This window comes from Leptodactylus fuscus, chromosome 5 (genome assembly GCF_031893055.1).
Source record: "Leptodactylus fuscus isolate aLepFus1 chromosome 5, aLepFus1.hap2, whole genome shotgun sequence".
NCBI classification, from domain to species: Eukaryota; Metazoa; Chordata; class Amphibia; order Anura; family Leptodactylidae; genus Leptodactylus; species Leptodactylus fuscus.
Window position 1 is genome coordinate 35,672,394 of NC_134269.1, and position 23,641 is coordinate 35,696,034.

The window sequence follows — 23,641 nt, forward strand, 5'->3', positions numbered from 1 at the left end:
GAATAAATAATGGCACCATTATGAAGAACAATTTGTCCCGCAAACATTAAGCCCTCATATGGCTCTGTGAACGGAAAATGTTAATGGGGTTTGGAAGGCGGGGAGTCAAAAACGAAAATCAAAAAATGTCACCAGCAGGAAGGGGTAAAAGGGGTTATCTAATATTGATAAGCTGGCCAATATCCAATATGTTGTTGTCCTCTCCAAGTCTCGACTGCTGCTCAATTGCTCGTGGACAGTAGAGCCAATACCACCAGGTAGCATTTTTTGGTTCCTGCAGAGGGCAGTATTTTCTGAAGTTCACTGCTCCTCTCTATACTAAAACCATGATTTAACTAGATGAGGATAATTCATTGCTGCTCCACGCTATGGCTGTTCTTAGGCAAGACATTGCTGAGTATATCCTGCATTATATGTCATATAACAGCGCTGGGGAGAAGCAACATCATGGGGCAGCCATGAATCCAACTCTATCGCTCTAGTATGAAGCTTATGAGAGCAAGCAGGAGACAGAGCTGCGGCATAGTCAGAGGGGTGAGGTGCCCAGACGTAAAGGAGACCAGGCAGCGTCTAAAACATGTCACATACACGTGTCTCTGTACACATTGATGTGGCAGAATTAACCCAAACATCTGCAATTGGTTTGCTGAAGCATGATAAAGGACAACAAAAATCAATAATAAAAAAAAAACATTGGGAAATGTTTTTTCAGTGACTTTGCATTGTTTTTTTGTCATCTTCTATGATAAAATATCATGCTACAGCAGTTCTACCAGTTGCAGTTCAGGTTCTGAGCCATGATGAACTTGCAGTCTGGAGAAGCCCCCACTCCTGCTCATGAGGATTGGGCCAAACTACCTGTAGACGGGTGCAGAAGTCTCATTAAGGGTAAGGGAGCGTTCACACTACCGTCGGTGTCCGACAGGTAGTGTCCGTTCAAAATCTGGCACGGACATTAGGAGCGGACACTAGCTGTGTCCGTGACACCTGTCATTCACTTAAATGGGCATCGGGTGCGTTCTTTTGCACTCCGTGCCCTTCCTTCCCTGTCCGCATGTAAAGATGTCCGACTTCTCAAGCGGACAGAAAAACCCGACATGTAGGGTTCTTCTGTCCGCTTTAGAAGTCGGACATCTTGCTTCTGTGGCTCCTATTCATTTAATTCATTCACATTACATATTGACTTTATAGAAACATACGATCACCTGCTGCATCTGTTTTTTTGCATCCATAACAAGGATCCGCTAAATGGATGCTAAAAATATGATGTGAACGTTACCTTACGGCCACCTTAAGTTGTAGTAAATACACCGCCATCCATCTAGGCATGACACTATGACCATTCCTCTTGATGCCAGAAGAAACCTTATAGCCAAATGACATAAGTAATATCAGATTTTTTTTTTATTTTCCTATAAAATAAAAAACACACAGAGCAGTCTGAACGAAATGAATATAAAAAAATCAATAGCATTTGTATCATTCAACAGATCCGTAGGGGAAGTTTCCTCAAACCGGAGACTAAAATGAAAACGTCCACGTAATAGTAATATTCATGGCGGATCGTGTGGTGTTGTGTGTTCTGCGGTATAAACATCACAAATATAAGCTAGATCTAAAATAGAAGCCAATTCTACATAAAGACATTCTGGAACATGTACAAAGATGCCTACAAAGTGTTCATACCAAAAACACATGGTGACTAATAGTGGGAGATCGTCTTCTCTATGCACCCTGTTTTTCACGGTGTACCCCCTATTCAAGTATGCATAAGGTGCAGTGCAATGAAACACTCGACGGATGTAAACTGGGCAACCGTTTCATAGGTCTGAATGAGAGCACCCCCCCAAAAATGGAAAAAAAAAACACTGGTAAATTTAAGTAACCCTGCCAAACTGATAAAAAACCCATTCAACTAATTCTATTTGTCATAAAGCTTTGTGCCATCTCACTGTATATAGGTATATACACACATACTACACAAGAGCCTTTGCTCCGTCTCCTCCAGATATGACCCAGAATCCTTGCACGTTCACTATAGAGGACATTTATAAGACTGTCTATAGGAAATCCCAGCACAGCCAATCACAACGCAGCTTTTACTTTGTATTCTACCATTGAAAAATGAAAGCCGTGCTGTGATTGGCTGCCTTTCTTTAAGACACTTTTATAAATACGCCTGTCTCGATAGGCCAATATGGCAACCAAAACAAGTTTTCTCAGCGGTTTATGACCCAGCGTTCCTAAATTTTACACAGAAAATTTCTGTAGTGGGTTAAGCTGGTGTGACACTATATACGAGACTACTACTAAGGCCTCATGCACACCGCCGTGTTTTTCACGGTTAGCACACGGACCCATTCGTTTCTATGGCCCTATACACACAACTGGTGTATGAGAAAAACTCAGGACAGGTCCTATTCTTGTATGTTTTTTGGCCTGTCCTGACTAGCTTCAATGAATGGGCAGAAGCACGGGTGGCACAAGGATGCCACTCATGTGCTGTCCATGCCACTCATCCATGGGCCAGTGACACGATCCTAAGGCCTCCGCAGGAACTGACACCCATCTTTCCCAGACTATGTAACTAAATTAGGCTCAGTTCACACTACCATCAGCAGTCCTGATAGGAAATTTTACTGCATGCAGCTTTAGGGGCACGGAATGGCGTATTTTGGTCCCGATTCTGATGCGGGAAGCCCCACAGAATTGGACCAAAATGCGCCTGCCGCGACTGTCACGGCTTCCTGCTCTGCAGTAGGCTCAAACGTATGGGCCTAGTCCGGTGGGTGCTGTCGCAAGGCGAACGCCGGGACTGACTCAGCTGCAGAATCCGCCTGAAGAAAGGGCAGCTTGTTTCTTTTTTCCATGAGCCGGAACATACCGCTCACCGAGAAAAGCGGTCTACATAGACTTCTATTGTGAGGGGGCAGATTCTGAGGTGAATTCACCGTCAGAATTCGCCCCCTCTTGCCCCATGCGAACGAGCCCTTATTCTTGTCAAAATGACAGAGACCATGACGGAACCTGACAAACGCCATTATAACAGTACAGTAGAATCTGGCTCTCCATTTGAGGTGGATTCCGCTTAAAAATCAGCTCCAAATTCTGCCTAAAACCAGCCTGCATTGATTTCAATGGGAGTCCGATGTTGAATTTTAACTCTAAAAAAAATAAGCGTCATGGTCGCCTTTCAGGTGGATTCCACCCGATAACTCTCATAGAAGTGAATGGGAGAAAACTCCATTTGGCTGGTGTGGAATTTGGTCAGGCAGAAGCAGATTTTTTCAGCTAGAAAAATTCTGCCATGTCAACATACCCCAAGGACATGTTCACATCTACGCGGGAGTCTTTATTTGCAGGTTTGCGTTAAAAATTGCCAGACGAAAAAGAGCTGCAAGTTTGATTTTTTCGACCAGACGAAAAAGTCAGAACGGACACAGCAGCACAAAAGTGAATGTGAGGTGGGGTCGATCAGGCGCAGGCAGTATCCCTTGGGGTTTCAATGATATAAAATGGTCGTCCGTGTCTCTGACCACGATTCTGACTAAAATTACAGCTCTGACAACTTTCCCAGTTTCCTGCTTGGTTATACATCCACTTGCTGTCATTCGGGACCCTCATAAAACTGAGTGGGAGGGGATTTTTATACCCTTGCGCTAGTTGTCTGACGTAAAAAACTTTATCGGTAACAAAATTTGCCGCAAGTGGCGCCCTTCTAAAAAGGGGGGGCAGGACCCTCGAACCCACCAGATTTATCATCATTTATACGTAGATTTCAGGTGAGGCAGATGGATCCCTAATTTATTGGGAGCATTCGCCATTGTCCCAGTGTTGTCTAAGATGGTTGTTAATCAAAAATAGCTAAAATTTAGGAGCTTCCATTTATTAGTGAATATACCTGCCCGTGTATATATATATATATATATATATATATATATATATATATATATATGTAATTCCGGTGGAAATGTTCCTTAGTAGAAAGGCGATTTAGTATCAGAATAAATTACAGGGGGAATATTCACATATCGCATCATTAGAAACCAGCTGAAGATTATCGCCATAATGTGCAAAGCTTTACAAGGAGCCATGACCCTGCCTTCATGATCAGGGACGGCCACCGAATTAACCCTTTAACGTCAACGCCTCATCTATATACCAGTGTGGACTGATATCACAATTACAAACACCAACAGTCAACAGAAAGACCCTAAAAACATAAAGTCAAGCAGTAAGAAAGATAACCGGTCACTATTGGTCATTCGATCCCTTCAGCCATGCTACCTTTCATAACCCCTGATGTGAGCCAGTTTGGGGAAGGGGCACATTACCCGTCCCCACACATCTCAGGGTTACTAGGGTGTAATAGGTGGTGACCGATTATCTTCAGATTCTCCAGGTGCCAGGTTTACTTATTCGAGCCATGATATATATGGGAGAACATGTTTAAAACATTATTGCTCCAACTTTTTTTACAGGTATTTTTTTAAGGTTTTTTTTTTTTTTTAATAAGGGTGCATTCACACGGGGTAACGTGCCGCGTGACCTGGCACGTATACGCCGTGTGAGATTTTGAGCGCCCATTGATTTCAATGGGAGTTAGTCTTGTATATGCCGCGTTATTTTGCGGCCGCAAAATAACGCGGCGTATACAATCCAGACTCCCATTGAAATCAATGGGAGTGTATACAGCGCTCAAAATCTCACACGGCGTATACGTGCCAGGTCACGCGGCACGTTACTCCGTGTGAATGCACCCCAAGACTTATATATTGGGAAAGGACATCAATATGTGATGGTAGGGGTCTGAAATCTGGGACCCCACTGATCACCTGATTGTAAAGGCCTCATTGTTTGGGTTTTTATTGTCAATTCGAATAGTATTCAAAACATAGTTTCGAATACCTGGCTCCCATAGGAATGAATGGTAGCGGGCGAACTGCAAGGGGTTATGTGCCGGCGACTCCCATTCATTCCTATGGAGCGAGGTATTCGAAACGGCAGTTTCGAATACTATTCGCTCATCTCTAGTTACTATCACTGCACTGAAGACCGAGAACAGCGCCATACATGTTGTAGAGGCTGTGCTTGGTATTGCAGCTCAGTACCATTCACCCCTACCAATCCATACTGATGACCTATCCGAAGTATACGCCATCAGTATATAAGTCCTGGAAAACCCCTTTAAGGTAGATATATTTTTTAACGCCAGGTATGCCAGCTATGTGTTAAATTATCGGACAGGCAATAATAAAAACAATTAAAAGAAGTTATTATTATTATTATTAATTGAATGCCCTTTTTTTTTTTGCTAAAAATGTATCTGCCAATATGTCATCTGTAGGGAAGCAATGGAAAAATAAATTTCCATTTTGTACTGTTTAAATATGTAAATTCTCTATAACGTCTGGGGTATGTCCTTAAATAATATTATATAACACTCTGGTCATTATTATCATTATTTCTTAGCCAAGTGCCTGCCTGGTAAATACCTATTGTGCCCCTGGAAACCAGAAGAAAATATATATATTTAGACTCAATTAAAAAGACTATATACACCAAGGGTATATAAATATCACCCATGCCTTAAATCGTGTGTGCCACTCATTCACAAAGGAGGCGGCCATTTTGTTGGTGGAGTTCAAAGAGTAGCATCAAACGGATACTAAACACAACCACAAAATGGCCGCCTTTGTGTGCACTGTAGAGACGGGCGCACGTTATGTCATGGAGGAGAAACCCAATATTACCGGGACGAATTTACGAGCCTGTGTACAAGACGAACTGACTTTGTTGCTCCTAGCAATCGGTTACAGAGCGGCTTCCATTTTGTATTCTGAAAGCTGCATTGTGATTGGTTGCTGGGACCAGATTTTTTTTAACACAGTTTCATAAATGTGACCCTAATTTCTTTTCATACACACTCCGACGTCACAATTGTGTTCACAGGACAAACAGTCTTGGTCGCTACCTGGGACTATTCGTCCTCTTCATATACCACTACCGAAACGGAATTTCAGAACCCATCCAGACCGCTGTTCCCAAATCGCAAGCTTCACTTTGGTACGTGTGTTACAGGCCTAAAAGTTTAGGTGTGACTACCATAAGCACCAATATCCCTCTTGTAACCTTGTCACACTCGAAACAGTCCGGAAAGCTGGGATACATGGAGTTACTTGGTGAGGCGCCCTTGTGGGTAAGCTGCAGTACCAGACTCAGCCACACTCATATATGGCACTGTGATCCTTCATTTTCCTGATCGGTGGAGGTTACATCCCCCACCCATCATACATTGATGGTCTTACTCAGGTCAGCCATATTTGGTGTAATAACTCTTCAAACAGCTCCATGTATCTCAGCTTTGGAGAGGTTTTTAAAGGGGTTGTACCACAAGTTAAAACTGATGGTGGGTGTCCAACTGCTGGGATCCTCACTGATGACAAGAACGGGGGCTCTAAGCTACTCTAAAGATGAGTTGGGTACAGTCCTTGTCAATCTCCGGCAGTCCTACAGAATTGGATGGAGTGACTGTTACTCCATTTAAATGGGGGGACGGTAGACTCCCATTCTTGTGATCAAACAGCTATCCCCTATTTCCAGCCCCAGATGGATTTTCTGCACATGCTTCCAGCTTCTGGCACTTGGATCATCTGATCTGTGTGGTGTCCGGGTGTCGGACCCCCACAGATCAGATACTGATGATCAACCCTGTGGATAGGTCATTGATATGGAAAAACCCAGCTTCTATAATTTGTGGTAGAACCCCTCCAAGTGGGACACAAGGGAAATACTGGCTCAAAAACTGCTAATGTATAGGAAATATATAGCTTACAATTGTAAGCATGGTAGAATGCCCACATATGTGTCCGTGACACAGTGCCGTAGCCAATTCTAACAAAAGTCTGACCTGTGAGAGTGGCGAATTACAACCTGTATCGAGGCAGACCTGGGGGTGAAGCGGTTATAGACAGGAAAAGCATTCTGGGGGTTGTGAACAATCACAAAAATATAACAAACAGCAAAAGGAAGCAGATGTGAAATCTGTGTGGATGACCAAGCTGCAGGAGGGTATGGAACAGCCCGTCTCCATATACATATGCCAGTCTGGCCAAGATGTCCTCCTCTTGATGCGAGCAGCAGGTTCTCCATCTGTTGTAGGGAGACAGTCTTACGGTTGACGCTGGCCCTCTCCCTAGGGCCCTGGTTATGGCGTGTAAGCAGGCGGGGGCTGGAAAGGATTCATGACATCATACTCGGCAGGGTAAGAGTCAGCTTCCATCTCCGACAGCAACTCCAAAGCCTGCTCCTCTTCTTCAGAAGGATAGTGGCGTAGGAGGTTGGCAGCGGTGGCGAGGATGGATGCCCCCCCTGCCCCGGCCACCAAGTAGAAGCTAACAGCAAAGGTGACGTAGACCTGTGAGCCGTGGTACTGTTTGTGTTGCTGCTGGAGTGCGAGGATGAGCTCCGAGGCCCAATAGCAGAAACCAATAACTGTAGCACATTGCAAAACTGTACAATGGAAATCAAGGAGGGAGGAAAAAGTGCGATATATTAGAAGGTGCCACAATTTGGGTAAAAAAAAATCATAGCGCCACCTAGTGTTCAATTTGTACCAAGAAAAATGCATATGGTTTATATGAAATTTGAACTATCTCAGTAATAAAAGTATAAAAACACAATATAAAATGAAAAACTACTCAGTACTAATATACACAGAAAACACAATATAAAAAGAAAAATTACTCATAAAAACACAATAGAAAAAGAAAAATTACTCATAAAAACAATATAAAATGAAAAATTACTCATAAAAACACAATATAAAATGAAAAATTACGCATAAAAACACAATATAAAATGAAAAATTACGCATAAAAACACAATATAAAAAGAAAAATTACTCAGTAATTAAAAAATATAATATGAAAAATTACTTTGCAACAAAAATATAAAATGAAAAATTACCCCGCGATAGAAAAACACAGTATAAAATGAAAAAATACTCAGAAATAATATACGTAAAAAAAACACAATATAAAATGAAAAATCACTAAAAGCAGAAAAACACAATATAAAACAATAAATTACTTGGAAATTAGAAAAATGTCAAATTAAAAATTTCTTTGTAACAAGAAAAATGTAAAAATGATAAATTACTCTGCAATAAAAAAAACCCAAAACAAACACAATAAAAAAATGAAAAATTACTCGGTAATAAAAGTATAAAAACACAATATAAAATTTTATAAAGCTAGTTTTTATATTATTTAATGATATTTGATATTAAATTCTATAAAAGTCAATAACAAAAGCATAAAAAATATTATAAATTGGGAGGGCGGGGGTATACGGCCACCGTATCAATAAATTAGATGTATGCATTCAGTGGCCTTGAGTGGCTGTTGTGCCAGATACCAGCCCAATATTTTAGGGGTGCAGCTATAAGGGGGTGCAGAGGTAATAGTTGCAATGACGTACACTATGAGCTAAACAGACTGCTGACATTTGTGAGAATAAATACCTGTAAGTATGTGTGCAAAAGCGTAGCGCCTTGTAATTTTGAGAGCAGGATGTTTTGGGCCGAAGACGTCAAGCAAGAAGGCGGTCATACTGCAGGCAATACCCAGGAAGCAGAAGCCGGCGATGACACGGAGGAGGAGTATAGTCTGATGGTTCATACAGAACTCTGAAAGTACATACAATGTCTAGTTATCCGTATATATGAATATGAATGTTACTTTAATGAATCACAATTTAAAGGGGATGTCCACTTTTTTACATGTCCTGAGATGAGGTGATTACGTGGAATGGTAACTCCTGTGATGGTAGTCTGGCACTGAGGTGACACCTGTCATTATATATTAGCCAGGCCTACCTGAAAAAGTGGCTAGTCATACGTGATGATGTCACACCTGATGATGTCACACCTGATGATGTCTGCCCCATCCAGAAAAAGAGATGAATGAAGGTTATGTATTAAAGGGGATGTCCATGATTCTTTTGTACTTATAGCCTAACCTTAGTATAGGCCATAAATATCTGATTGGTAAGGGGCCCCTGTGCAGATCAGCTGTTTGGTCTGTGTGCTATATAAGCAAAGTGGATTTATTTTACAAGAGTATCCACCACCACTTACTTGTCAGTAGCTCCGGATCCTCAGTACCCAGAACATCTGCCACCCCCAGCTCCTGACGTTTGCAGGTCCCCCCATGGATATGTAGCCATGCTGGTTCTGCCAGGGCAGTGCACAGGGCTGTGATGGATAATGCACCAGGCAGGGCTGATGCCAGGCTTCTTTCTGGCTGCTTGGGCAGGGAGTGAGCCCCGTGACCTCTTCTGCGTGGCATTGAAGAACCTCCGGACCCGCCGGGAGCAAACATCTCAGGGTGCTGGATTCAGTCTATAGTCAGAAAAAAAAGAGGGGTTAGGAAGTTACATAGCACGAAACACTAGGGTCCCCATAGACACTTTGCCCAGAAAACCCCTTTAAAGCACAAAGCAGAATATTCTTTACTGGAATTGAACTTTTTGAGGTGTTTCCATTGATGGGCAGCAGACTGGCTCAGTGGTTAGTAACACTGGGGCCCAGGGTTCAAATCTGACCAAGGAGAACATCTACATATAGTTTATATGGTTTCCTCCCACACTGACATCATTTGTAAGAATGTCTCTAGGCGGCCAAAGATGTAAAAAAAAACCTGTATGGGGCAAATGTATTAAGACTGGCACATCATATGCCATTGTTATATATGGCTGGCACAGGGAAAGAGAGATTTGTGAAGAGGCTGCGCCCCATGTAAATCAGTTGGACGTCCCTGCACCATAAGGTCTAGATTTCCATTATAACTTTTTTTATCCCTTCAGCTTAAAAACAACAGATAGCCAATGGACCCCATTATAGTCAACGAAGTACACTGGACTCTGTACATGTCCGCTGTTTTAGCTGTACACCTGTCCATTGTTCTGGTCCTCTGACGGACAAGATCAATAGACAGCACAACGCTAGTGTGAACCTAGAAGACTCTGACTATGGGCATTAGCACCAGGTCTCCACCCTGTAATGTAGCACAGACCAGGCGGATATGGCGCTTGCACCACTATTTTACACAGCAGAGGCCCTGCGCCATATTTTAAATGCAGATATCTACATTAAAGAGATCCTATCATTAGATAATATATAAATAATACATTTTATTTATATAGCACCAACATATTCCGCAGCGCTGCACAATTTGTAGGGTTCAAATACAGACAGAAAGATACATAACAAAGAACGTCATTTCACACAATGGGACTGAGGGTCCTGACACAAGAGCTTACAATCTATGAGGTAGAGGGGGTGACACGAGGTAGCAGGGGCGGCATTGCTTATACAGTATTCAGACAATTCTGTAATAGAGGTGACTGTCATTACACAAACATAAAACTGTATGAGCCGTCACCAGTCGTGTCCTGTAACATGTGGATGGAGCTTGGACATATAAAGTTATCCTGAGATGGCCTCATATCATGTGGGGTAATGTGGGAGCAGGGACAGAGGAGGGTTACATTTTGGGGATTCTATTTATAGTACTGAAGGGTTTACATTAGGAAATGTGGTGGGCCTGTCTGAAAAGATGCGTCTTTAGGCTGGTCTTACACAGCCGTAATGTAAATCCGCAAATGGTCCGCAATTGAGGGATTTCAATTGCGGACCATTTGCGGGCACATTATATTCAATGTGGCCTCTTACACCACTGGATATTTTATCCGTGGTTTGGCTGGGCCGCAACCGTGGTCCACAATTTATAGGACATGTCCGTAATGGCCGTGAATTGTGGCACTGCATGGAATCGCCCATAGAACTCTATGGGCGAGTGCGGCAGGACACGGACATCTGCGGATCAGCTACTTGCGGACCATACATTCAATATGGTTGTGTAAGACCAGCCTTAGTTTGCGCTTGAAACTGTAGAAATTGGGAGTTAATCTGATTGTCCGGGGTAGAGCATTCCAGAGAAGTGGTGCAGCTCGGGAGAAGTCTTGTATACGAGCGTGGGAGGTTCTGATAATAGAGGATGTAAGTGTTAGGTCATTGAGTGAGCGGAGAGCACGGATTGGGCGGTAGACAGAGATGAGGGAGGAAATGTAGGGAGGTGCGGAATTATGGAGAGCCTTGTGGATGAGGGTGATAACTTTATATTTTATTCTATAATGAATAGGCCTACTTATCAGAAAAAAGGGTATCCCATGGTTGGAACCCTTTAAGAGTATGATACAGAAACAGAACATGATATTTCTCAGGACAATTTCATGGATCCTTCAATAGTTTCATGTCTATAAGAGATCTGTGAAAACGGATTACACTAGGGTGTACACCCCACTGTGAGTACAGGCTGCTGCGGTGTGAATGTAGCCTTACTAGAGCGCAGTCGTACCCTCACCTCCTGATCTGTGGGGTCTGTTGCTCTCAGTTTTATGCAGTATGTCATATAGAAAAAGCAGACAGTAAGGATAAGCACCCTTGGATCTCTCCTGCAGATTTGCACAGCATCTTCACACAAGAATTTGCTCGACTATTCCACATTTCTAAGTAGCATGAAATACGGATGGAAATGTTCTGTTCTAGTTCACTATTGCTCCACTTATAGAGCTAGATCGACGTGACTGCATGAAAAATACGCAAGCACAGCACTCTGCACCTTGTGCACCATTAATATTCTACATTGGTCCAGTTGGTGCATTGGTACAGACTATGCTAGTGTATTACTCATGCAGTTGAGGCCTTATACTTGGAACAACATACAAAATAGACTAAGCGGCCCTTGGAGTGTATTCACACAAGGCAAACTGAAAATCAGCTCAATACATGTGAATGGGTGACTGGAGATGTGACAAATCTTCCATGTGTGAATAGATCCACACACCTATATGGTGGTCTCTCCCTAAGGAGTGACAATATCCCCCGAACCCTGTCTAAGCCTCTCACCTCCACCAGGTTATAGTCCTCTCTACATCGGGCTGATGAGATCCAACCAGATCGAAACAGCTGTCCTCGATTGAGAGACTATACCTGGTAATAATCCCAGCGTCATTGCTAAACAAAGGCCTCTTGGAAGGTCGGGCATGAGGCTAAAGGGAGCAGCCATTATTGGGTTATTTCACTGGAATCCTGTCTTAAGACAGGCTTGCACATTCCAGTGAGCGCCCTCTATTGGTTTGCAACAATGAGGCAGCAACTGTCTTCCTAAGTACATCATGGAAGGCAGATTTGCATATTCTTCCCATAGTTCCTTGCAAAGTGGAGTGCTAAAGGCTTAACAAGTCTCCACACACCTATATGGTGGTCTCTCCCTAAGGAGTGACAATATCCCCCGAACCCTAGATCCTTTTGGAGAGGATACAATACATAGCCCGCAGCCCTTTATGGCACGCTCCTGGGGCTCTATTGTAGGCTCCGGCCTTAGCAAAGAGGAAGAGACTTGAAGACAATGTCAGGAATGAGCGGGGTGTGAAATATCCAGGAACTCCTGCCAGACTGGAGCAAAGGGGACAACACATTGTAAAGCAGTCTTCAGCCAGTTGCATGTAACAGTAACACAGAAGCATTTCTGCGCCCATATGACGTCCCTGAGTGTAATGATTCCCATTATTCAGACTTGTTCATTTTGTATCACTGTCCTTATTACTCTAATTTAAGCTACTTTACTCTATAGTCCATGGGGTCGGTCAGAATCTGTGTGGTGCACTGTTTTAGCAGTCCGCCTCTCTGTTATTTGAGTCCTCTGACAAACCCGAACAACGGGTGAACCTTGCATAAGGCTTTTACTGAACCTGTACATGCGCCTGGGCTTATACCGCTAAGGCATCATGTACAAACAGAGATTGCAGTGTAATGTACTCGGGTAACACGAGGAGTACATTCTGTTATGTATTCATTTCTATGGGGACTTCAGATCCATTCTGTTCCGATGACACGGAGAAGTACAGAACCTGCTCTATAATCATCTGTGTCATCGGAACGGATCCACAGCCCCCATAGACACTTGGATGTCCTTGTCAGTGTCACCGGACTACATTCCACTGAAATGGGACAAACACTTGGCCATATGCATGAGCTCTAAGGTTTGGTTCACATCTATGTTTGTAGTCCGTATGGGGTTTCACCCCGAACGGAATACCAAACGCAATTGCAGGTGCTGTCCAGTAAAAGCACACGGATCCCCATAGACTATAATGGGGTCCGTGTGCTGTCTGCCAGATCTCTGCACAGAACATGCGGACAGGAAAGCACTGCACAATCTACTTTCCTATCTGCATGATTCGTGCGGGCAGAGCGCGGCGAGCACACGGACCCCATTATAGTCTGTGGGGTCCGTGTGCTTTTCCTGGACAGTGTCCATGCGGACTCCCCTGAATGGAATACCAAAGCAGATGTGAACAAGGGGTAAGGGCATAGACAAACTACAGTTATTGTTACCAAAGTTACATGCTGTTAATCAACATAGGATGAGAACAACGGACAGTAATGGCAATAGAATGACAGACACAGATGGAACCTCCTCCATGTCCATCCACTACAATGTAAACAACATGACAGACAATTTCTGTCCAGAATAATAAAAAAAACATGTTTTTTTTTCACATGGGGATGAATGCAGACGGACACCAGATGGAGGGGGCTCTGTCTGCATCCATTGTTGGGAGGTATTTGGGACACAAAATCACCCACAGGCCCTTATAGACTGGGAGGTTTAGTGTCCCAGATAGCCATGTTATTATAAAGGTTATAAAGCCATCCATGCCCGCAATAAAAGTAAAAAATCTTTATATCCCCCCTGCCTTTGTACTCCTCACGTAGATACTGTTCTTCACTGAAGCCAGAGGAGTATATAGCGTTATCAGTGGACATGCCCTGTACCGTACCATGCCGGTGTACGTCCTCAGCTTTACCGATGAACTGCGCAGGCGCCAGGAGCACCAGAGAGGAGTCCGATGAAACGCAACAGACTCCTCTCTAGGTAAGTATAAAGGTTTATTATTAATAAATGTGGGCATGGGTGGATTTACAGCAGTGCGATTTGGGGCACTCAAACCTTATCCACAGTCATGTGATGTACAGTCCATGGTCACGTGATGTACAGTCCATGGTCACGTGATGTACAGTCCATGGTCACGTGATGGACACACAGGCGCACAGATCGTTATAGTCACAGCACAGTAATCGGACATCTGCCATTTCAGATTCAAGAAAAGCTGAAGATCCCTTCAGGATGTGAACGCGGCATTAGAGGTTGTCTTTAAGATATTATAAAGAAAAAGGAGCAATCCATCTACTTGCCAAGAATGAAACTTCTGCTTTTGTAACAAAGTCTGCCATGTGTGCACATATCCTTAGATAGACAGTCTGACTTATTAGAATATCAGATCCTTTACTATTAACAATTGTACCAATAATCGGTAAGTGTAGATACATCGTCAGCCTATAAATGGCCAGTGCGAATATCTCTGCGATACGGGTCATAGGAAATGTGATCAGTGTGGATACGGCTGAGATACTGAACACAGAAGACCTGAACAATACTGAGATACTGAACAAAGAACAGATACGTCTGTGGTACCGGACATGGGAAGATCTGAGCCCTTTATTGGTGACGTCTGATTTGGGAAAGTCGTTTAATAGTCAGTATAGATACGTCTGCCTTCTCGATCAGAGGATATCTGAGCCTATTATTAGTCACTGTAGATGCGACTGTGATACTGGACATGGAAAAATCTAAGCATAAGAGGCAACACGGTGGCTCAGTGGTTAGCACTGCAGCCTTGCAGCGCTGGAGTCCTGGGTTCAAATCCTGCCAGGAACAACATCTGCAAGGAGTTTGTATGTTCTCCCCGTGTTTGTGTGGATTTCCTCCCATTCTACAAAGACTGATAGGGGAAAAAGTACATTGTGATCCCAATATGCAGCTCACAATCTACATTTATTACATATTATTGGCCAGTGTAGATACGACGGTGATACTGGACATAGAGAAATCTATATTATTGATGGGTTTAGATACGTCTATGATACAGGACATGGTATAATCTAAGCCAATTATTGCTCTTTGTAGATACGTCTGTGACACAGGACATGGTAAGATCCGAGCCTATTATTTTGGCGATGGCGTTTGTCACCAGCACACGGATAGACTTTGTAGCTGCTATATTTGTGGGATTTAATGGCTTTGTCACCACAATGGCGCAGATTCTCGATACCGGCGCCGATCACAGTCATTTTACCTGAACTATCGCCTGTCTATAACCACAGCCATGTCTGGAAGCTGTATACCTATATATATGGGCCAGTCTAGGAGCAGGAGGTGTATACATAACAGCTATAGGAGTCCCATATATGATGTCACCGACCTATTGTCAGTATAGGATCAGGCTGCTCAGAGGGTCTCCCCGTCTGCCCCCAATCCATACAAACCCCAATCCAGCCCCCCTCATAGTCCCCCCTCTCTCGCTACCTACTACCCCGGTATTACTGACCACAGCCACCGGAGCTCTTCTCCCCGTAGCTCGGTTATAACCACAGCTGACTTCCGCCTCCTCCCTGCGTCACCGGCCCCGGACCATGCCGGAAACAAGAGGCTATAACCCTACTATACATCCATCTGCCGTAGTGGGAGGCGGAAGCCATATTTCCGGAGTCTCTGGTGTAGGCACGAAGGATGAACTATCTAACAGAAAATGGTGTCTAAGGAAGAACAGTGAGGGAACGTTGTGTTTTACCTCTAGTGAATAGTCTGCCGTGTTGTTTTGCAAGTGACCGGGAGAGGGAGCAGCGGATGGCCCGGCATACATTGCGGCTGAGTGAGGAAGTGAGTGACCGAGTAACGTGGGAAACAGTGGGTGAGTGTGACATGAGAGGGGGTGACAGGGGGTCAGACATGGGGGAGCTCAGGGTGGATGGCCGGGGATAGGGTTACAGGGGAAGGATTCGTATTCGCCCATGTTCCCGGTGAGCCCAAAGTCTTCGGCTATGAGAACCATTTACCACTAGGGGGAGCTTTCTACGTACTTTCTATTGCTTATATAAATAGTGTCTGGCTATTGTGAGCGCCCCCTAGTGGTAGCTGCAGACACAGGATTTTATCGCCGTCCTGTATATGGTGGTTCCTTTGCGCCTTCATTGGTGGGTCTATGGAGGTCGGACACTCATTGGTGAGTTTCTGATGGGTCATTCATGTTGTAGCGCTCCATTATCCTCATCCCGCTCCACGCCATATTGTTGCCTTACTAGTGGGGCGTTGTTCCTGCTCAGCATTGTAAGTGTATGGTGTGGCGCTGGGGCCGACAGTGGCTGTTTAACCCCTCAGGTGCCATGGTGGGGGTACAGATTAGTGGGTCTCCCTCTGGAGCAGAATCAACCATCAATATTCCATTGTGGAGAACCGACCCACCGAATGTCGTCCTCTCCCCGATCATCAGAATACAATGCACTGGGCTAGCTACTGCAGATCAGCCTCATATGGCCATTATTACAGGGGTTATGCCATGAAAATGATTTCTCCCCTATCTATAGGATTGGGATCCTGTGCCATGATCAGCCATTATTACACTAGGTTCACAGTAGCGTTTGGGTCCACCTGAGGACCCAAAAGACAGAGACCCTGTCCCATAGACTGTAATGGGGACTGCTGGATTTTCACCGGTTTTATACTGAAACCGGCAGAGAGAAAAGTCCTATTTGCAGGAGACGCAGACGTGAATCCAGCCTTATAGAATAGTGCAAATAGGGGTGAAGGGCATTTATAGGCCAGGTCTAGGGTTACCTGTACTGGTAAGGTGCACAGTAAGGAATGTGTGGGCAAAAGAAGATTAGTCAGAGAAATTCACAATACACCAGTAAATATGGCTGAATGGTGAATTTCATAACCAGTGCATGGACTGTAGGCACAGACACATTTCACCTCCATACAGTAAAGTCCCCCGTTGCAGGGACCAAGCTGAAAGAGTGTAGGACAAACTTATATACTCACCAAACTGAGGGTAGTCAGTCCTATATAATAATTTTGAATAAGTCAGTAAAGGAGTCAATCTGAGGTTGGTAGGGGTCTGACAGCTGGGGTCGCACAGAATAGCTCAGGTGCTGTTATATTGTGCAGTGGTGGTGCTTTACTGTTGCTGCAAAGTTGACTTTAAGCTGGTGTCACCGACTGTAAAGACCCTGTGAGACGCTGTGAGATCCTTCCCCAATGAGTAAGGGTGAGGTCACACTGTTTCATTGGCTGTGTGCGGTTTCCCTCGGCCCATTTCCCAGCCTACTTTATTTTGAGGAGGGAGTTGTCTAGTTGGGGCAATGGCCGTAAACTCAGTGATGTCGCTGCACTCAGGGGCTGTCATGTGTGATCTTCACTATCAGAGTATATACTAGTACAACACTTCATCTATTAGAATTGCCTCATGTCTACAACAATGGCAGGTCCTGTCAAAGGTCCCTCTGATGGAAGAGATGTTATGTGGTGACCTTCTTCTAGTGCAGGTGCCTGTATATGGATCTGAAGGTGCTGATGTTCCTTTTCTCACTTTCTTCCACAGAAACGACCAGGATGAAGGACTCGCTGACCCTGCTGAATAGAGTTAGCGCTCACCCCGACTCCCGCTGCTGGTTCCTGGCATGGAACCCTACTGGTACTCTCTTGGCATCTTGTGGAGGAGATAAAACCATACGGATTTGGGGAAAGGAAGGTACGTACTCTTGTGGCTGCTATACTACTCATTGACCGTATATGCCATCAGTCAGGTCTCATTTACATTAATATCCATATTTGGAAAAAATGAATATGGATCAAATGCGAAGAATAAATTTTGTTCGCTGAAGAAGGTTCTCTAGAGACGGCACCACTGTCGTCCATGATTACATCAGCTCTGAACAAGTGCATGGACTTGAGTTGCAATATCAGACATAGGCCTTGGGCATGGAGTGACGCTGTTTCTGTACACACAGATAACCACGGATCTCTTCTCCCTAACTATAGTTATGGCTGTGAATACGCCTATCCTGCTGTGGCCAGAGATAACACTGGTGAACAGTATCGGATAAGTTTTGTACCTTTTGTGTCATTATAATCGTTTCTTGCTCTTGCAGGGGATAACTGGGTATGCAAGTCAGTCCTTGGAGAGGGGCACCAGCGCACGGTCCGTAAAGTAGCATGGTCACCCTGTGGTAACTACTTGGCCTCTGCCAGTTTTGATGCCACCACTTGCATCTGGATGAAGAAGAACAATGACTTTGAGGTACAGGGACATTTAGGATAAGCATCTAAAACCTGAATAAGGAATTGGGCTGATTTTCTTAGATCATAAAGATATATTCTCTTTTTCAGTGTATCACCACCCTCGAAGGACATGAGAACGAGGTGAAGTCTGTGGCCTGGGCACCTTCTGGAAGTCTCCTGGCAACATGTAGCCGTGACAAGAGTGTCTGGGTTTGGGAAGGTGAGCTTGCTGACAGACGCCTGTGCGACCAGTATTATTATTGCCCAAGTGACTCCCAAAATGAACAGTTTAGCCATTAGACCTCCAAGTCCTAACTGGGTATAGATGACCTCCGAACCTTGTGCAGTCCCTTGTACCTGTACACACATTTAGTAGGTTAGAAAGTAGTAGTGGAGAAATTGAAAAGAACTCCTCTCCATCTGTCTGAAACACAATGCCCTTCATATCGCTTTCCAGTAGTCACAGGCGCACGCCCTTCCTCAGTAACGTTAGCCATCAGGACCGGCCATTTTTCCTGGTTTAGGATCGACCACATTTTCGGATTTTTTGATACATGTATTATTATTATTTGTACAATGTAACAACGTACCTGACCATTAAGCGTATGTTGTATATTTTGTATCTTCCGTTTATTGCAGTTGATGAAGAGGAGGAATATGAGTGTGTCAGTGTACTAAACTCACACACGCAGGACGTGAAGCATGTAGTATGGCACCCGAACCAAGAGGTGAGTAATGACTAGGGTTCATCAACATCTGCTGTCATGTCATCTGATATTGGTGTAATGTCTATGGCCACGTATACACATAATTCTTCTATAGCTGATACGAAGATAGGAGGAATAGCCAACACTAGAGAGGAGAGAGAGTGTATTCAAAAGGACTTAGACACACTGGAACAATGGGCTGAGGCGAACAAAATGGTATTTAATAGGGACAAATGCAAAGTTCTATATCTGGGTAACAGAAATGTAAAAAACATATATAGTATGGGAGGAATAGAACTAAGTGATAGCATAGGGGAAAAGGACTTGGGCATAATAGTAGATCACAAATTCAACAGGAGCCAACAGTGCGGTGCTGCTGCAAAAAAGGCTAATAAAATTCTGGGATGTATTAAGACAAGCATTGAATCTAGATCAAGAGAGGTCATTATTCCGCTGTACTCTTCCCTGGTCAGACCACACCTGGAATACTGTGTACAGTTCTGGGCGCCTCAATTCAAGAAAGACATCGATATATTGGAGCAAGTCCAGAGAAGAGCAACCAAAATGGTGGAAGGTCTGCAAACCATGTCCTATGAGGAGCGGCTAAAAGAATTGGGATTGTTTAGTTTGCAGAAGAGAAGGCTGAGGGGAGATTTAATAGCAGTCTACAAATATCTGAAAGGTAGTCACAGTGCAGAGGGATCTACCCTATTCTCATTAGCACAAGGAAGTACAAGAAGCAATGGGATGAAACTAAAGGGAAAGAGATACAGATTAGACATTAGGAAAAACTTTCTGACAGTGAGGGTAGTGAGAGAGTGGAATAGGCTGCCACGGGAGGTGGTGGGCGCTCCATCAATGGAAATCTTCAAGCGGAATCTGGATAAACATATAGCTGGGATGATTTAGGAAAACCTGCACTCGCAGGGGGTTGGACCCGATGGCCCTTGAGGTCCCTTCCAACTCTACCATAAGAAATAAGAAATAAGCTAAGGGCACACTATTTATAATCTCAGAGAATAACCATAACTACTATGTAAGCGGGATAGTTTGGGATGTTTTGCACTGGACTGATATGTTGTCTTCACCCTCATGTCTTCATGTTTTGTAATTGCGCCTCTATGTCTAGTTATTGGCCTCAGCCAGCTATGACGACACCGTGAAGTTGTACCGTGAAGAAGAGGATGACTGGGTGTGCTGCGCTACTCTGGAGGGTCACACATCCACTGTATGGAGCTTATCTTTTGACCAGAGTGGGGAGCAGCTAGCCACCTGCAGTGACGATAAGACACTGAGGATCTGGAGACAGATAAAGTCTGGAGAAGAGCAAGGTAATGACATTCACTGGGACAGGCTAGTGGATACAGATAAAACAAGTATGGTTGTGTAATGCTGAGGTCACCAGGGAGGCGCCGTGCTCCATTAGTGTTACCTATATATGTAGTCCCTTCTTCTCATAGAACTATGAATGGTAGTTGGGTGATACCCATCTAAGGTGCTTTACCAACGTTAGGCAAAATGGCCACTAACCCTGGTAGAATGAGATTTCTTTCTACAGCATGTAAATTGCTCGAGGAATAAGCAGCGAAGAACAGGAAATGTCTCCTTAAGGTCTATTCACATTAAACAAACATCGGCAGGACCAGCTGGACATGTAATCTACTCCAGCTATTGTGACTATAACTCCCAGTATGCATTTTGGAACTTCCATAGCAGTAAATGAAACCTGCTGGGAGTTGTAGTTTCACATCACCCCCTGAGCCAAGGTGTATCGGGGTGTCCCTTCACTTCCCTGACATCAAATGTTGGGACAGGATGTAGAAACATGTTGGATTTCAACAATCCCTCACCTTTGTTAGCACACCAAATAAGCCATTGGTATCAGCGTATTCAGTTCTCCCTATTGAAACACTCGCACGCTTGGCTGGGCTCAGTGTACATGTGTAGTGGGGGGTTGAAAGGAATAGCGGTGAGTGAAAATAGACTTGTATTACTGAGTAAGACATATGGCCAGCTTTAGGAGATCCTTATATTGGGCATCTCTGAATCTCTCCAGTTTCCTTTAACAGTTATTTTTATTTAGGTAAAAAAGATCCCACCTGGAAGTGTGTCTGTACGCTGAGCGGGTACCACGCCAGGACCATCTATGACGTCAACTGGTAAGTATTAGGACACTTGAGTGCGGCCAGAGGTGTAAGGCTACATGTATGACTGTAGTGGTTTTCAGTCCGCAAATACGGATCCGCAGTCCACACATATACATGTCCCCGTTGCATCAGTTTATCATCCGCAATCATGAATCTTGTATAATTCCCTACAATGGTCTGTGCTGCAAATGCAGACAAGTATAGGACATGCTTTATAATGTGCACACCCCTTCTACGTTCAGGATACATGTCCACAATCTATGTGTAGAAATGTACGGGTCCACACTTGCATATAAAATTATAGATGTGTGTGGGGGGACTAACTGGAAGTTTCCTCGACCCCAATGCAAAATTGGTTATGTGGCCCCCAATTACCATGTGCTAGCTATAATACTGTTGTTTTCTTATATGGTAAATAAGCCTTTGGGCCCCCTGAGGCTCCAGGGCCTGGTAGTGATTGCTTCCTCTGCACCGTCTATAGTTGCACCTCTGGGTCCAGTGCTGTTCTGTTGCCCCTACTTGTACTGAGTGTAAATAGGCAAAAAGCATTGGAATATGGCAGTGGGCTGTATGATGACACCCTGTTCTCCATTCTATGGATAGGGCATAGATGTCTGTAATGGGACAGCCCCTTTAACCTGAGGGGGGGGGGGGGGTTATATACTGTATAAGAGCTATAGGTACTTCATCCATTTGAATGAACTGTAGCGCTAACATACTTTCTATCACCCTTTTCCCCATAGGAGCCATCTGACAGGTTCCATTGCTACAGCCTGTGGAGATGACGCCATCAGGATTTTTGAAGAAGATGCCGGCTCTGATGCTTTACAGCCGACGTTTTCTCTGACAGCCCATGTGCCCCGAGCCCACTCCCAAGATGTCAACTGTGTGGCATGGCACCCTAAAGAACCGGGTCTTTTGGCTACCTGCAGTGATGATGGGGAAATGGCCTTTTGGCAGTACCAGCGCCCAGAGTAACTTATAAACCGATTCCCTAAAATCCATATAATGACTCCTGAATGGCTCCTAACCCAAAGGAGAAGTGTAAAATGCCGGTCATTTCATGTGTCTACCAGATTGTCTGCTCAGCCTTTATTACTTATGGAGGCAACGTAACGCATTGGGATATCTCTGGCGTGTAGAGCGTGGTCACCACTTACTGCCATAGAGCGCAGCATCGCGTCCTTACTGATCTGTGTTTGATTGTAGTTATTTTATGAATGTGCAATTCTAAAATAAAGGATTGCTGAAAGATACGGAGTCCGCACACACCTTAGAAGCTTGGTAGATGGGGGTTAACCTTTTGACACCTTTAGGCCCATGTAATACATTTTGGTGCTAAACCAAAGCCTGAAGTAGAGTAGTAGAGCTAGACATGGTCATTCAGGGCTTATTCACACATGCAATTTGTTTCAACATTTCTCAGAGTCTATTTCTGGTTTTTTTTTTAAGTTCTGTTGAGAAGTCTATGGTAAACCTACCACAAAAAAAGGAACCAATGTGACTCCAACTTTTCATTATAGACTTTAAAATCTGGTAGAAGGAGCTGCTATACAGAGATCGCCATGAAGTGTCCAGTGGGCTTATAAACCTTCATCCAAATGTATACTAAGAACCTGATGGTTTTTTTCTTATTGAGATGAGCAATCCATGGTTTTTGTATTTTTTTTCTAAAATGTTGGCCTTAAAATAAAAAAACAAAACCCCTCTGTGGCAGGTATGGGTAGGGCCGACTCTAGGTCTCAGTGGGCCCCTTTTGCACTCTGTAGCATATAACTGAAATTGGATGGGTTTGTTTTTTTAAACTAAGGCAGACCTACTGGTTTGGACTGTAATACAATCCATCCTATACAAGTAGATAAAACCTGTTCAGATGTCAGAAAGTAAGGCCTGGTTTCGGTAATCCATTCGTGGAGTCTACATGGGGACCCCTTCGAACGGGCTACCAAACGCATTGGCAAGCGGTGTGCAGTTAAAGCACATGGACTCCATAGACTATAATGGGATCCTTGTGCTTTCCACACGGTGTCCACACAGAACATGCAGACAGAAAAGTACTTCACTATATACTTTCCTGTCCGCATGACTCATGCGAGCGGAAAGCACACGGACCCCATTATATTCTATGGGGTTTGTGTGCTTTCACTAACCACCGCTTGCCAATGCGTTCGGTAGTCCGTTCCGGTTTTCCCCATATGGACTCCCCGAACGCAGATGTAAACCAGTTCTAAAGAGGAATTTGAGGCAGACATCAGCCCAGGATTCTTCATTTTCTGCCCCCTGCTCACAGTGGGTGGATACAGATACCGTATTTTGTTGCGGCTTTACACCACTGATTAGGTCCATTCATTTGGAGCTAATCAATAGGGAGTCTCAAGCTAATGATTGGAGGCCCTGGGGAGGTGAACAAACGTAAAAAAAAAATACTCCCTTCTCCTGGACTCCCTGTTCAGTCTTCAGCCATCTTCAATGATGTCACAGGCCGTATACGTGTCAAGTAGTGGAGGGCTATGACTTCTGCATACCTTAAAGGGATTCT

The 23,641-nt window shown here is 44.1% G+C and overlaps 2 protein-coding genes across 4 annotated transcripts; one reads left to right on the top strand and one right to left on the bottom strand.

The window, feature by feature from the left end:
* Positions 1-1,389: 1,389 nt before the first annotated feature.
* Positions 1,390-15,594, bottom strand: TMEM127 (transmembrane protein 127). Its single transcript, XM_075272894.1, has 4 exons — positions 15,517-15,594; positions 9,140-9,403; positions 8,525-8,689; positions 1,390-7,512 (listed from the first exon to the last, which is right to left on the bottom strand). The coding sequence occupies exons 2-4, from the start codon at positions 9,381-9,383 to the stop codon at positions 7,208-7,210; spliced, it is 714 nt and encodes a 237-aa protein (XP_075128995.1). The 5' UTR covers positions 9,384-9,403; positions 15,517-15,594; the 3' UTR covers positions 1,390-7,207.
* A 208-nt stretch (positions 15,595-15,802) lies between these two features.
* Positions 15,803-22,358, top strand: CIAO1 (cytosolic iron-sulfur assembly component 1). 3 transcript variants are annotated; one of them, XM_075272895.1, is made up of 8 exons: positions 15,803-15,879; positions 17,569-17,718; positions 18,119-18,267; positions 18,357-18,468; positions 18,888-18,976; positions 20,085-20,286; positions 21,039-21,114; positions 21,846-22,358. In XM_075272895.1, the coding sequence occupies exons 1-8, from the start codon at positions 15,816-15,818 to the stop codon at positions 22,078-22,080; spliced, it is 1,077 nt and encodes a 358-aa protein (XP_075128996.1). In that variant the 5' UTR covers positions 15,803-15,815; the 3' UTR covers positions 22,081-22,358. The 3 variants fall into 3 exon arrangements, with proteins under 3 accessions (XP_075128996.1, XP_075128998.1, XP_075128997.1); XM_075272897.1 differs by having other exon boundaries at positions 15,810-15,848; XM_075272896.1 differs by lacking the exon at positions 15,803-15,879 and adding an exon at positions 16,172-16,191.
* The last annotated feature ends 1,283 nt before the right edge of the window (positions 22,359-23,641 follow it).

Coding starts and splice junctions, on each gene's coding strand:
- TMEM127 (XM_075272894.1), bottom strand. CDS start 9,383: ATGTTTGCTCCCGGCGGGTCCGGAGGTTCTTCAATGCCACGCAGAAGA. Junction 8,690..9,139: donor GGATCCGGAGCTACTGACAA/GTAAGTGGTGGT, acceptor ATGTACTTTCAG/AGTTCTGTATGAACCATCAG. Junction 7,513..8,524: donor TTTTGCACACATACTTACAG/GTATTTATTCTC, acceptor TCCATTGTACAG/TTTTGCAATGTGCTACAGTT.
- CIAO1 (XM_075272895.1), top strand. CDS start 15,816: ATGGCCCGGCATACATTGCGGCTGAGTGAGGAAGTGAGTGACCGAGTA. Junction 20,287..21,038: donor AAAGTCTGGAGAAGAGCAAG/GTAATGACATTC, acceptor ATTTTTATTTAG/GTAAAAAAGATCCCACCTGG. Junction 21,115..21,845: donor ACCATCTATGACGTCAACTG/GTAAGTATTAGG, acceptor TTTTCCCCATAG/GAGCCATCTGACAGGTTCCA.